Source organism: Ranitomeya imitator, chromosome 1 (assembly GCF_032444005.1).
Source record: "Ranitomeya imitator isolate aRanImi1 chromosome 1, aRanImi1.pri, whole genome shotgun sequence".
NCBI lineage: Eukaryota > Metazoa > Chordata > Amphibia > Anura > Dendrobatidae > Ranitomeya > Ranitomeya imitator.
In genome coordinates this window covers 640,973,654-640,987,878 of record NC_091282.1, presented here as the reverse complement: position 1 = coordinate 640,987,878, position 14,225 = coordinate 640,973,654, and the positions used below count along the sequence as shown (strand labels likewise).

The 14,225-nt window shown below is 40.1% G+C and overlaps 1 protein-coding gene across 1 annotated transcript in view; it reads right to left on the bottom strand.

The window, feature by feature from the left end:
* The window catches only part of NES (nestin), a 31,654-nt gene that overhangs the window by 13,863 nt on the left and 3,566 nt on the right, over positions 1 to 14,225 (bottom strand). Inside the window, exons 2-3 of the mRNA XM_069727665.1 lie at positions 5,206 to 5,330; positions 24 to 97 (exon numbers count right to left, since the gene is read on the bottom strand). Of these exons, the coding sequence (XP_069583766.1) occupies positions 24 to 97; positions 5,206 to 5,330 (199 nt within the window). The remainder of the gene's footprint in view (positions 1 to 23; positions 98 to 5,205; positions 5,331 to 14,225) is intronic.

The following is a 14,225-nucleotide window of genomic DNA, read 5'->3' as shown; positions in this document are numbered from 1 at the left end:
AACCTCAAACGTGAGAAACTTACCACTGATGGATGAAGACATTTTGTAATCCATACCGGGAGAATATAATCTTGTACTTTCTGCTTCTAGAAGGGATCTGCAAGGAAATAGGAAAAAAATGTCAGTACGTTTTTGACAAGGATTTAATATATTTAACAGTAATGATTAAGTGATGTGTCTCTGCGCAGTTGAGTTGAGGAATTGCCTAAACCGATGGAACAAAAGTCCATGAAGCACTAGACTCAGGTCACCAAAAACCACTACATCCCGGAAACTGGTAACAAAAATCCAATAGACACCAGGGATTGAATGAGAAAACAACTAAAAACGGCAAAAAATACTGATTGATCATCAAGAACTATGTTTCGAAAACCACCGAACGACGTGGATTTGAGTCAACACAACTATTATAGGGTTGTTCCCTTTGGGACATTTGTCATATCCAAAGTCATCTTTTCCTAGATTTTCTTAAACTTAAACTGGGTACCTCTTACAATAGCTCCGCTCCACTGATTCCGGAACAGTTTTTCTTTTTATTCTTTGACTTTCCATTCCAAAGTTATGACCCCTTGTAATAAAGATACAAACATTCCTTTCAACCAACTGGGCGTATACCACAAAACTTCTATGTATGAATTAGCATTTTCTATTCTGATTCTGACCAATAAAAACACATCCACACTCCTGGACAAGTTCTGTGGTATTCGCTCAATTGGTTTGAGAGAATAGTAACATCTTTATTACAAGGGGTAACTACTTTGGAGCATAACGTCATAGAAGGAAGCAACTTTTGGGGAAAAAAAGAACCAAAATTACAAAACTGCTTAATATGATAGTTTGCTACTGAAGCCACAGAACATCTGCAACTAAGGTAAAAAAAAAAGTAAGAACTGAAGTCAAAATTATTGATTGTCAAATACACTACTAACCATAAAGGAATAAGATCAAAACCACTAAACATTGGGGCCTGCATCATAAAACCACTGAATGCCAATTACATGGACATTAAACTACTTGACCCAGTGAGTATGGCTCTACAACTACCTACACAACGGGAGATGACGGAATACAGTATAAGCCTTGCACTGGTTACAAAAGCTTCATAGGAAACTGATTTACGCTGACCACATACATACGAATGCTGACAGCCAAGTTCTTATTTAGCCATCAATTCTTTCTCTCGACTCCCCCATACACATGAATGTTCAGCTCAGTTAAGCATGAACAAATTTTCTGAATTAAAGGGTAATCATTCTTTCAAGTAACATTTCAGTATAAGCTGTCGTTTGTACATGAGAAATAACGTTATTTTTCTCCGCTGTGTTATTTGGATTCTGTATTTTCACACTTTTTCTCCTCTGCAGGATCTCACTAATTTGCAATTGACTGTGAGCTGGCATGTGGAGACTAGCTCCTATGATGTTTGCCATGCACAGCTCAGCACAAAAAGGTATTCCTACTATTCATTCTTTAGTTATCACACAGAAATATCAGCATCATGAAGGACATTATGGAGCAGTACTGAGCAGTGTAGTTGTGAATCCAGCACTAGGGTCACATAAAAGACTTGTTAGAAAGCTCAGTATAATCTTTCTGTTTCTCCTTCTGCATGTTTTCTCACTCTGTTCCTCATTCCTCCTTCCTACTCCTTAGAGTATAATAGGAGATGTAGCCTGACACCTCACTGTGCTAGCAATCTGCCTCGAGTGGATGGTGAGTTTAGGAGCCAATGAGGAGAGTCAGAAGTGACTTATAAGTGAAGAAGGAGATTTCTCCAATAACATATATTAGAAAGTCTCCTATTTATTTGCGTGTACTATTCATGTATGCAAAGTTTGACTTAAAGTTGTCCACTATTTTAACATCGATGGCTTATCCTTAGGATAGGTAATCAATGTCTGATTGGTGAGGGTGCGACACCCGGCATCCCTGCCGAACAACTGATTTCGGTGACAGAAATGCTCAATGACGGACAGCTCTGCCTACTGATAGTGGCCGAGTACTGCACATCACCCCCATTGATTTGAATATAATACTGGAGTCCAGTGTCGGACTGGGGTGCCAAGGGCCCACCTGTGACACTGACTTTGGATTCCCACCTGCATACAAATATTACACTACTCTCGTTCACAAATTTACCTATATCACTATATAATAATAAACTGGGTAGTTTGATTAATGAATGATGAAATGTTGCTTTTTCTGTACAGAATCTATTGAATCATGCCAAGTACTGCTCATGCAGTGGGATTGGAGGCCCAGATCTGCACAGGGGCCCACCGGGGGGATTCCCCTGTTACCCTATGGGCCAGTCCGAGCCTGCTGGAGTCAACTTATATAGCTCCAAAGCTACCTTCAAGCAGCAGAATGCCAGATGTTACCTCTACAACTCCAATATGATTCTTAGGGTCTACAAATCCTATACTCCCCAGGAACATCTGGGAGGCTCTCAAAACAAGGGGAGACCTTCCAGGCTCCTGGATTGAGTGTTGACAAATTGCCACCAAACCTCATGGGAAACAGGGTTTGGTAGCTGTTGGTGGCATTCAAATGCACATTCAGTAGGTGTGAAAGAGGTGTGGAGCCCCTTGATTGGAAAAGGGACCTGTCTTCAAGGAAAAATATTATTTTCATGTTGACCAGTAAAAATTGATAAAACAAAAATAAAAAGATAAAAAAGTATGACAAAACAGATTGTGAATTTCAATATTTCAATTTAGGGAATTTAGCACCATATTTAAAAGTTATTGTAAAGTATTCATATCATACCCTCATTTTTTATTTTTTTATGTATATATTTTATATTTTGAATAAACCCATAAAGGTAAGTGAAATTGAACTATGATATTTTTTATGTAGTTTCAAACCATTTCAATAATTTACAAAAAGAGAAGAAAAAAAGATTTTGAGCCTGCCTGAGATCACACACGCTGGCTCTTGAGAGCCTCCTTATCCCTTTCGCTCTTACTTTATAGCTAATTCATATTGTGTTACACAAGTAGCTCAATGACATAATGGAATGTCTCCAGAGTGATTTTTTTTTTAGCTGCAGTCCCTGTGGTCAGCATTATGATGCTAATGAGCTACTCCCTTTTGTTTAATACCATCTGTAAGAGCGAGAAAAGAGAAAAAAAATAAGTGTGGGGGAAACTTTAAGTAGAAGTTCATTGACGAGACCAAATTCCCATGGATAAAATGGAAAGATGAAGAAAAAAGAGCGACGTATACATTGGCTAAAATCTAGAAGATATTGTACATGAAAAGGAGTATTTGGGGGAATTTTTGGACAGGGTTTCAGACTGACTTGTGAGTGTTTTACATAGACGAATCATATGTGCCTTCAAATAGAGAATCCTAGAAAGACTTTTTTGTTAAGTTGTCTCTTACTGTATTTGCAATTGAGTTTGAACTATTGAAAGGAGACTGCAGTGATCTCTTACATATAATGCACACCAGGTAGATTCCTGCACTTGATTCTTTAACTAGCGCACAAAGAGAATCAGAAGCAAAATGGAGGAAATTATTCAGCTGTAATGAGCAGTGTAGTTGTGAATCCAGCTCTGGTGACATAAAAGGCATGGTTGAAAGCTCAGCACAATTTCTGTGTCTCCATTTGCTTTTTTCCAAAACTGTTCCTCAATCTAACTCCTCCTTCCTTCACAGAGTATGATGGGAGGTGTAACCTGACACCTCACTGTGCTGGAAGTCCGTCTTATCGCGAGAAAGATGGAGCTCAGTTGTTTTTACAGAGTGGATGTGAGTTCAGGAGCCAATAAGGAGTGGAAGATGTGGCTTATAAATGGAAAAGAAGTAGATTTACCTAATAAGATAGTACCCACAACAGTATACAATGCCAAGGTTAGTTGCACAAAGCGCATCTATTCTGATAGATTTCACTTAAAAGGGAGCTCCATCATTACAGTGTGTCTCACTCTATTTGCTGAATTTTTTCATCCAGTGTCATGGGGATACCGCGAAAGAGAGGAGCCAGAAGACTGCAGCACTTGAGATCATGTACTTCTGCACTGGTTAGAAGAGCTTCAACATCGTATTAAACTGTGCATGTTTTTTCCTTGCCAGTAGTGCAAGGGTTAATATGTTCAGTTGAAGCTCTTGGAGCTTTCCTGCTTGGATTTTCTCAGCTGTTTAGTGTTTGCACTCTCCTCTGCTATACATGCTTGCCTCTGGCACTCAGGGATTGCCAGTGTTAGTTTTTACTGCCTACATCTGGAGGTGGAGGTGTTGATTGTGGTTGATGTAGATGTTTGGAGATTGTTCAGTAGATTGTTGCTTGGAGTTTTGACTGTGTGCACATCCTCATCCTCTCCTATTTGGTTTCTCCTTCCTTAATCTCCCTTGTGTCCCACTCTGTTGTTTGGTGTGGGTGTATTTTGTATGGTTGGTATTTTTGCTTATTCATGTCCGTCTTCCCTTGTTTTCCCATACACTTGAACTTCCCACTACCCTGGGCGGGGGAGGTAACAGGTAGGGGTTGCTAGAGGAACATAGCAAGGCACGAAAATCCAACATCTCCAACTTTAGGAGTAATCCAGGGGCCAGGAAAAGACTAGGGCACGCCTAGTTTTAGGGACCTGGTTAGCGTCCATAGTCCCAACGTCAATCGTGATATCCAGACTTCGAGTTGAGGATTTAGTTTAGGATTTATGATTGTTGGGGGTCCGACTACTTGGTCCCCATTTTTCCAGAGAAAAAGAATCCCAAAGTCCTCTGTGTGACTGCTCCATTGACTGCCAATAGGAGTGGTAATTGCACATACTCACTATTGCTCCATACAGGCAGAGGATCTTGGGTCCTCTGCTTTTGTGGGGTTATATCAGCGATCATAAATTTAATTTTATTATTTTCATTATTGGATAGTTGAGATATGAATTTATATAGGACTTTTTTAAAATTAGAGATGAACTAATGGATCTGCGGGACCGTGGTTTTGGTCCGGAAGGGAACCCCGCAAACCGCCTCTTACCTACTAGAATCACAAGTGTCGCTTATGGTTTGAGGAGCAACACAACGTCATATTATGTCATGCAAATCAGGAGAGGTTGTGGGGATGCTAGCAGGAAGGAGGCAGTTCACCGGGCTCCTGTCCTGCCAGTACAGACTGCCAACATGACATTAATCATTCCTGTCTTATAAGATGTTGTTTAACTGTTTAATATCTATATACGACAGCAAAAAGTTCGTTACCTGTATGTGGCTACCTCCAGACTCAGAGACATTTTAAGGTGCATTAGCTGTTGTCTGTCTTCCAGCACTTGAGCAATCTGAATTCTCAGGTCTTGTTTCTTCTTCTCAAGAGTTTCGATTTCAAGCTGAAACATAATGATATTATTAATGAATCCTGAATGTTATAGACAGAATGACTGCTTCCATATGTTGCCTTAAAAGGGATCTGTCTTTTAACATAATAATGTCATTTTTAACCTGGTGTAAAAGCCGTTGTTCTGCTGAATCCAGCGATATTTTTCTTTTGTCCCTGCACCTCTCCATTCCTGAGATATGGCCTCATCTTTTCAGTATATAAATTTAGTCATATTAGTTAAGGGGGCAAGGTCTAAAACTCTTCTCTGTGAACTTCTTCTTGACGATCACGCCCAGATAGCTAAAAAGACTAAATTTATATGCAGGGAAGTGGGGCCATATCTCAGGAACGGAGAGGCGCAAGAGCAAAAGAAAAACATTGCCGGATTCAGAAGAACAGCGGCATTAACGCCAAATAAAAATTGATGATAACGTCGGAAATCCTCTTTGACTGGGTAAGTTGGTAACTAAGGTAGGAACACTTTAACTTACCTTTAAGTTATGGGTGGCAATACTCCTCAAATGATATGAATGCAAATTAAATGAAGCCAATACAGTATTTTATTGACCTCAAGTTAAACAATTACCTTAAATATGTATCCCAACTACACATCTTAAAGGGATTGTCCAATTCCGACAAACCTGTTCCATATTGCTAGTGCCCCTTTCGGAAGCTGGTAGCGGTGGAAAAGAAAATTATCTTCACAATTAGCATTGGAAATATTTCTCTGATCTATCTAATAGTTTCTATAATATATACTGTACTACAATGTAGGTGTCCATCTTTGACTAAGGAAGGGTCGGGTGGGGAGGATTAGGAAGGTCCATCAGTATTGGGCACTATATTTCAGTAGTCACCAAGTTACTCAGGTCTTAAAGGTCTTTTCCATGAGTAGTCGACACGTAAATCGTTAGAATTAGGAATAGTCAAACCGCCACACATCTGATATTACTGTCCCATCAATATGCTTTTAATGTTTATAGGGAAAGTCCCTTTAAGAGCCCCCCGATCATTTGATCATGCATTTTACCCTTCTCAGCTAAGCAGAGAATGGGGTTTGTTGAGGGTTGCCTTGCAGATGAACGTACTGATTTCTCTTAATTAGGACATTTATGTGATAGATAACATCGAGGACCCATCAAATCACAGGGTTCTTTTTCAGAGGACTCTGTATTCATCCTCTGGCCCTTAGGGATCAGGAAGATCTCCCAACATGACCATGGAATAAGGTTAAGTGGCCTAAATTAACTTAAGAGCCCTAAAAGGGCGAGCCATATGCCATATATATAAAACTCAGCACAATGAGACATCTGCTTCCTTTCACTACCGGATGACATTAGTACATAACAGCGGACTGGTAATAAATAGACCTGAGTCATGTTATGTGTACTGTCATTTGATTGCAAGCTCATAGGGTGAGGTGTTACATTGGCATAAGAATTTGGGCTGCAAGATGCACCAATTAACTTTATCCTTCCATTCATCCATCCACCCATCCACCTAATTTGTTTAACCCATATCTGCCAGCCTGTAAGTTTATTTATCAGCCCCATGCATATTAGACTATGCTGAAATCTCATTTTGACTATGCAGGGCTCATGACACATCCATAGGCCCCATACACAAATTGGATGCCAAAAAATGTAAAGTTGGTTCTTATGCAGAGGAACAGAAAATATGGTATAGTTGTTTTTTTAATAATAGGTCAGTGGACGAAATATTCCTTGGCATACTTCCAAAGTAACCCTATCTGTACATCTCTATAGGCCAGGACAGTAGCAGACATTCCCTTGGGAGAATTCAAAGATTCCTCAAATACATATCCATTAAAGAGATGGAAAAGGGGCCAGGACCATCCATGTCATTTTCTGAGCAAATGACTCAGCTCCCTGGACAATTCCGGCTTCCTTTCCCAGACACATCTGCTCTCACTGTAACATATGGAAGATGTTAGAGTCATCATAGTGCTGCATGATACACGGGCAAGACAGTAGTGGTATTACATGTTTAAAGAAACAGTTCACAAAAAGCAAAGACCATTTTCCCTCTAAAATTAAAAGTTAATCAGTCTTGGAGTGGTATCCATAATCATAGCCACCACATTAGTTGGGACCATACTTGCTAAATCTGCTGGAACGTCCCAGTAGCTCGCGTAAAAAGAGGAGACATCCCGAACTCCCAGGGTTTTTGAAAAATTTCAAAGGTGCCAGTGAAGACTTCCAAAACCTCCAAGAAGGCAGAGTTTTCCAAAACTCTATCATTCGATCTAGATCTGGTAGCTACCACATATCTTGAGTAGCTACCACATTAGTTAGCACCATACTTGCCAACTTTGCTGGGAAGTCCCAGAGGCTCACAAAAAAGAGGAGAGCTCCCAAATTCCCAAAGAAGTTTGAAAATCTCCCATGACCCAGCAAAGATTTACGAACCCTCTAGGAAGTCAAAGCTTTAGGACGTTTTCTGGGGTTTGATACTTGGGCACTATATCATCCATTTGATTACTAAGGGCATGGTCCTAAAAAGGGAGTTGGTCACATGTAAAGCATTTTCGGTGACATGATCCACAAGGACATCCCTAAAAATTGGTAATTAGGGTTGTCACCATAGTTTCTCCAAAGCAGGCAGTTTGTAAAATTATGACCAAAGTTCTTACACCATCTGATATTTTGATCTGGAATTTAATCCTACTTATGGACCATAATGCTGTTGGCAAAAGTACAAACTCCTATCCATGTTTTTCACCCTCTGAGCTTTTCAGGTGTTGCTATATCAAGGCTGAACTAGTGGGCACAGTATTATAATGGCATAGTTGCCAACATTCCTGGAATGTCTAGGAGGACCTAGAAAAATATGAGACCTCTGGGACTCAGACGAGTTGGAAAATCCCCCAGGTGCTAACAAAGACTCCCAAAATATCCAGGAAAGCAAAGCACTGAAATGTTTCTTGTGCCGGATACTGGGCCATTCCATCATCAGATGGGGATATAGAGTCAAAATGCACATTCAGGGGTTGTGGAAGAAGTGTAGTGGGGGGGAAAGGGTACTTGGCCATAGTGAACACATTTTCAGTGGCATACTTTAAAGGGGTTGTCCAGGCTTGGCATGCAAAAAGCAAAGCAATACCACACGGACCCAAAACCAGAAAATATATACAAGGCACGGGAATATTAAAATATGGCTTTATTAAAGGAAATGCCAAATGTTACATAATCAAAATTATATTTAAAAACAAACACTTCCGCATGACAACAGGATTATATTGCTGTAAATATTCACCAGCTCTCTAACCTCCAATTCACCAGGATACAAATACTAAGGCCGTACAAGAACTATATATTGCACAAAGACGGAGGGGAAAGGGGGTTAAAAAAAGTAAAAAATAAGGAAAAATTAAAGAAAAAATGGGAAGAAAGTATATATATAATTAAATAATGTGCAAATTCTGCTTCAATTAAAGTGAAAAAGTGCTGTGCAAAATCAATACTATTCAGCACATATGCAGGGCACACGAAAAGTGTAAAAACTTATAAAATATAAGTAAAATATAAGTTTTTACACTTTTCGTGTGCCCTGCATATGTGCTGAATAGTATTGATTTTGCACAGCACTTTTTCACTTTAATTGAAGCAGAATTTGCACATTATTTAATTATATATATACTTTCTTCCCATTTTTTCTTTAATTTTTCCTTATTTTTTACTTTTTTTAACCCCCTTCCCCCTCCGTCTTTGTGCAATATATAGTTCTTGTACGGCCTTAGTATTTGTATCCTGGTGAATTGGAGGTTAGAGAGCTGGTGAATATTTACAGCAATATTATCCTGTTGTCATGCGGAAGTGTTTGTTTTTAAATATAATTTTGATTATGTAACATTTGGCATTTCCTTTAATAAAGCCATATTTTAATATTCCCGTGCCTTGTATATATTTTCTGGTTTTGGGTCCGTGTGGTATTGCTTTGCTTTTTGCATTATTTATGTAGTGGTTCCTCTACAATCTGGCACAGCGCACCCTGGTGGTTTACAATATATATATTTTTTTATTCTATTAATCTATATATCTCCTAATTAAAGGGGTAGGAAAATCATTTTAAAACTACTGTGGGTATACTGTGTTATTTTATTAACAGGCTTGGCATGAAAGTGAATTCAGACTTTCATCCCAAAACTGGACAACCCCTGTAATCTCCTCTGACAAGGGCATCCCTAAAAGTTGGCCAGTAGAGTTGTCACCCTATTTTCCCAGAAGAGAGTACTTTGTAAAAGTATTAGAAAATATCTTACAACTCTTGATGTTTTGGTCCTTATTTTAGGTCTAATTTGGGATGATGATGGTGAAGGGCCAAACTCTTAGCCCAGAAATTCTCAAAATGGAACCTTGGTATGCCTCAAATCAAAGCTGAACCAGTGTGCTAAACATTAACCATAACGTCATGCCAGCTCTATTGGAACATGTAGAAAAATTGAAGACTTTCTGAACTAGAGATACCAAATCTTACTTGTTGGTGCCAAAGCTTCATGAAATTTTTGGGAATCCAGAGCTTCTGGAAAGCTTCTTGCACATGATTCTGGAATGCTCCATAATTTGAGTGGAGGCTTGTGATGTAATTACAACTTCAGGGGTCCAAAATAGGGCTTAGTGGGTACGAGAAAAGGGTGCAAAAGGACCTTTTAAATGGCTAACCGTAAAAGTCGGCAAGTATGCCAACCAACTTAAACAGACAATGGAGTTACAGAAGGATGGAGCCGAAAGAGTTACAGAGGGAAGGAGCCCAAGGAGTCAGAGAGTGAATGAGCCCAAGCAGTTATAGAGAGAAGGAGCCCTAGTTATAAAAGGAATGAGAGGACAGAGTTACAGACAGAATGAGCAGAAGGAGTTACAGGAAAGAAATATATCTTGGTACCGTGTTAGCCAGTAGATAGAAAAATATTTAGAATTGAGAGTCCTCAGTGGTTGATACCTTTTAATGGCTAATTTGGGAATTAGATTCTCCTTTTTGCATTTAGATAGGAAAAAAATGTTGCTGTCCATTTGTGCACGTTTCTTCAGAAGTGGTTTTAGTTCCATAAAGATGCGGTACATTCTGGTATCCTCCATTTTGATACAGGAAAGAAATATATCTTGGTAATGCGGTACATTAAAGCCATTTAAAAGCCATTTAAAAGCCATTAAAAGGTATCAACCACTGAGGACTCTCAATTCTAAATATTTTTCAGAAGGAGTTAGAGAGGCAATGAGCCCAAGCAGTTACAGAGGGAAGGAGCACAAGGAGTTACAGAGGGAAGGAGCACAAGGAGTTACAGAGGGAAGGAGCCCAAGGAGTTGCAGACAGAATGAGTCGAAGGAGTTCCAGAAAGAATGAGTCCAAGCAGTTACAGAGGGAAGGAGCCTTAGGAGTTACAGGGAGAAGGAGCCCAAAGAATTACAGAGAGAATGAGCCAAAGGAGTTACAGAGGGAATGGGCCCAAGCTGTTACGGAGGGAAGGAGCCCAAGGAGTACAGAGAGAAGGAGCCCAACAAGTTATCGAGCGGGTCAGCCAAAGGAGTTACACAGGTAAGGAGCCCAAGGAGTTACAGAGGGAATGAGCATGTTAGGCAACAAATTCTACTCATAAACACTTTATTAGTGTGGCATAAATAATTGGGTCCTTCAGTAGTGATCTATAAGGGAATTTTTATGATTTAATATTCTCATCCTCAAAACATCCGTTCATCAAGGCGTGGAGTTTGAACTTAACTTTTGATTACAGCATTTTTTTTCCTAGAAAGCATGTGGAAAGCATGGGTTCTTTCATACATAACTGAGCTAAGAGCCGCCATGTGTTCCGTGACTTTGCAGTATCAGATGCCAGAGCTGTAGAAGATTACAGAATTGTGTTTGGACAGTAAGCTGCAACCAAAGCTGTTATAATCCTAGATTGACATAAATAATAATAAAAAAATTTTAAAAGAATTTACCAAAAGTGTATAAATAAAGCTGATTTTTAAGAAATTAGAGTATTAAGGTAATATGTATATACACGTTTCTCATCTGTGCTGGCAGTTGTGGTCTAACAATTGAGTTGGCATCAGAACTCAGATACTGGCGGACAATTTTCAAACTGTATGTTGCCCATCGCAACTAATCACATTCACAATACAGCTTTATTTTGCACAAATTAAAACTGAGTTGTGATTGGTTTAAATGGGCGACAAAGACACTTTATCTCAGACACTTTCTGAAATTTGCCCCACTGTGTGTTAAAAATGGCAGGCTCATACTGAACTGTCTTCAATAAGTTTTATTTATACAGCTCTAGAAAACACACTTAAAGTGGTTTTCTACTCAACCAAAAACTTAGTTGTGTATAGGGACATTTATAATATCCTATTTCTCAGTAGTTTCTATCAGTAGTGTACAGGAGCTGCTGCCCTGGGCGCAAAATTCTTACGGGTGCAAAATTTAAAATGAAAAAAAAAAGTACTGTTGGGTAAATAAAAGGGTTGTCTACTTCTAATAATTAAAAAAAAAAAAAAATCAGGTTTAAAATGATTAAAAACTCCGGAACATTTTTTGAAATGTTTGCTCCTCTAAGAAGAGACATTGCTAAAGCCAAAGATCCGGAGAAATACACATGCCCCAAATTTGTGGTCAGGTGCCCCAGACCTCTGGCAAATTGTATTGGCATCAACATGATGCTGATACAGTAGAATCCAGTAGAAGAGCAGAGAACCCATGGCTCCCTGCTCCACCAGACTCCATCTGTAGGCCTAGGAAGCCTCAGTGTCATGGGATAAAGGGCACAACATAAGTCTTGCCCTGTGTTCTAGCCATCTACCACCAGGACCACCTTATTTTAAAGATTTCTTTAATGTGGTCACTAAATGGAGTCCCTCAGTTTAGTGACCACTAGTTTGTTAAATAGGTTGACATTCACATTTCTGGGTGGAGATTTCCTGCATGTTTTTGTTTTCACAGATAAAATGCAGATTTGGGGCTATTGGAATAACATACGGTAATCAAATGGTGAGAGTTGATCATAGAGATATTTGAAGAGAAACCTGCATATTCATAATGCCACATTCTTCATAACTTGTGCCAACCACAGATTCATTGGCACATCGTAAACAATAACAACACACAATCAGGTTAACACCAAGAGACAGTACAGAAACTACTGAGCCAAAAGTGCAAGCAAACGTTGGAGCTTTCTTCAAAAAACACCATCACACCTTTCCGTAGGTTGTGGGTTGTACGCGGCATAGTTGCTAATAGTCCCAAATTTGCCAGAACTGTTAAATTAAGGCATGTGCTAGGCCAAATAGGGGTGTGATGTATTTCAGCTCAGCCCAATTCACTTCACTGGGCCGAGTTGCAATACCAGGCATAATCTATGTATCTGTATGGTTATGGAAAACAGCAGCAGTGTTTTTTAAATGGTATTCCCATCTGGACTATTATTACGTATTCAATGTAGTTTAGATAAATGGATGGATGAAGGTCTCAGCTCTAGGATATACACCTATCTCAATAATATGGCTTTATAACGGTAGGACCCTCTCAATTTTTCTTCAAGAGTCTTGAAAATTGCTGAGGACACAGCAATTTTTCAGGACTCCTATAGAAGTAAATGGAGAGAGACGCACAGCAGCATGAGACATGCTCCTGTCCAGACATATGTGACCAAGTTGAGGATACCTCAACAGGATAACCTTACCTTATGTCAAATAGACATTGGGTAAGTGGTTGGGTAACTAAGCAGTGCTCATGCTTTCTGTGGCACACATCCATTGTATGATGCCTACCTGGTGGTGAAACCCAGCCTGAAGCTTTTACCTCTGTTGACTACTTTAGCTATGTTTTTTGGTTGATGTCATAACCCATGGCGCAGGATACTGTAATTTTGTCCATTATTGGTTATATTGCATTGATCTGGCTCCAGATCTTTACAACATTCTGTAGGGAGAAGGTGTGTGTGAAATGCATTTTTATTTATGAGTTCAATGTATGAGGGAAGTTTATTAAGCATTCAGGAAGTATAAGCCGATATTTTTCTTCATGGAAAGTGGGACTAAAATATTTAACATAGCTTGGATACAGGGCCGGACTAGCCATCAGGCATTTCTGGCAAATGCCAGAAGGGCTGGTGGCAGTCGTGGGCCGCTTGCCAGCGCCGACTCCTCCCCACCCCCCCAGCGCCAACTCACCCCCCCGGCCAGCGCCACCGCATTCAACTATACCAGCATCTATGACGCCGGTACAGTTGAATGCAATGATGGAGGAGAGAGCGTCCGCTGTCGCTCCCTCTCCCATCATTCCCCGCTCTGCCTCTGACACTGCGGGTGCGCGATGACATCATATCATCGCGCACCTGCTTTGTGTCGACCGGGCTGTGTATTACATTCTATGTGGGGGGATTTATTACATTCTATGGGGGCTGTGATGTATTACATTCTATGGGGGCTGTGCTGCATTACATTCTATGGGGGGCTGGCTGCATTACATTGTATGGGGGGCTGGCTGCATTACCTTCTATGGGGGCTGTGCTGCATTACATTCTATGGGGGCTGTGCTGCATTACATTCTATGGGGGGCTGGCTACATTACATTCTATGGGGGCTGTGCTGCATTACATTCTATGGGGGGCTGGCTGCATTACATTCTATGGGGGGCTGGCTGCATTACATTCTATGGGGGCTGTGCTGCATTACATTCTATGGGGGCTGTGCTGCATTACATTCTATGGGGGCTGTGCTGCATTACATTCTATGGGGGCGGTGCTGCATTACATTCTATGAGGGGCTGTGTTACATTCTATGGGAGCTACATTATATTCTATGGGGGGCTGTATTACATTCTATGGGGTGTTGTATTATATTCTATGGAGGGGCTACATTGTATTCTTTGGGGGCTGCATTATGCTCTA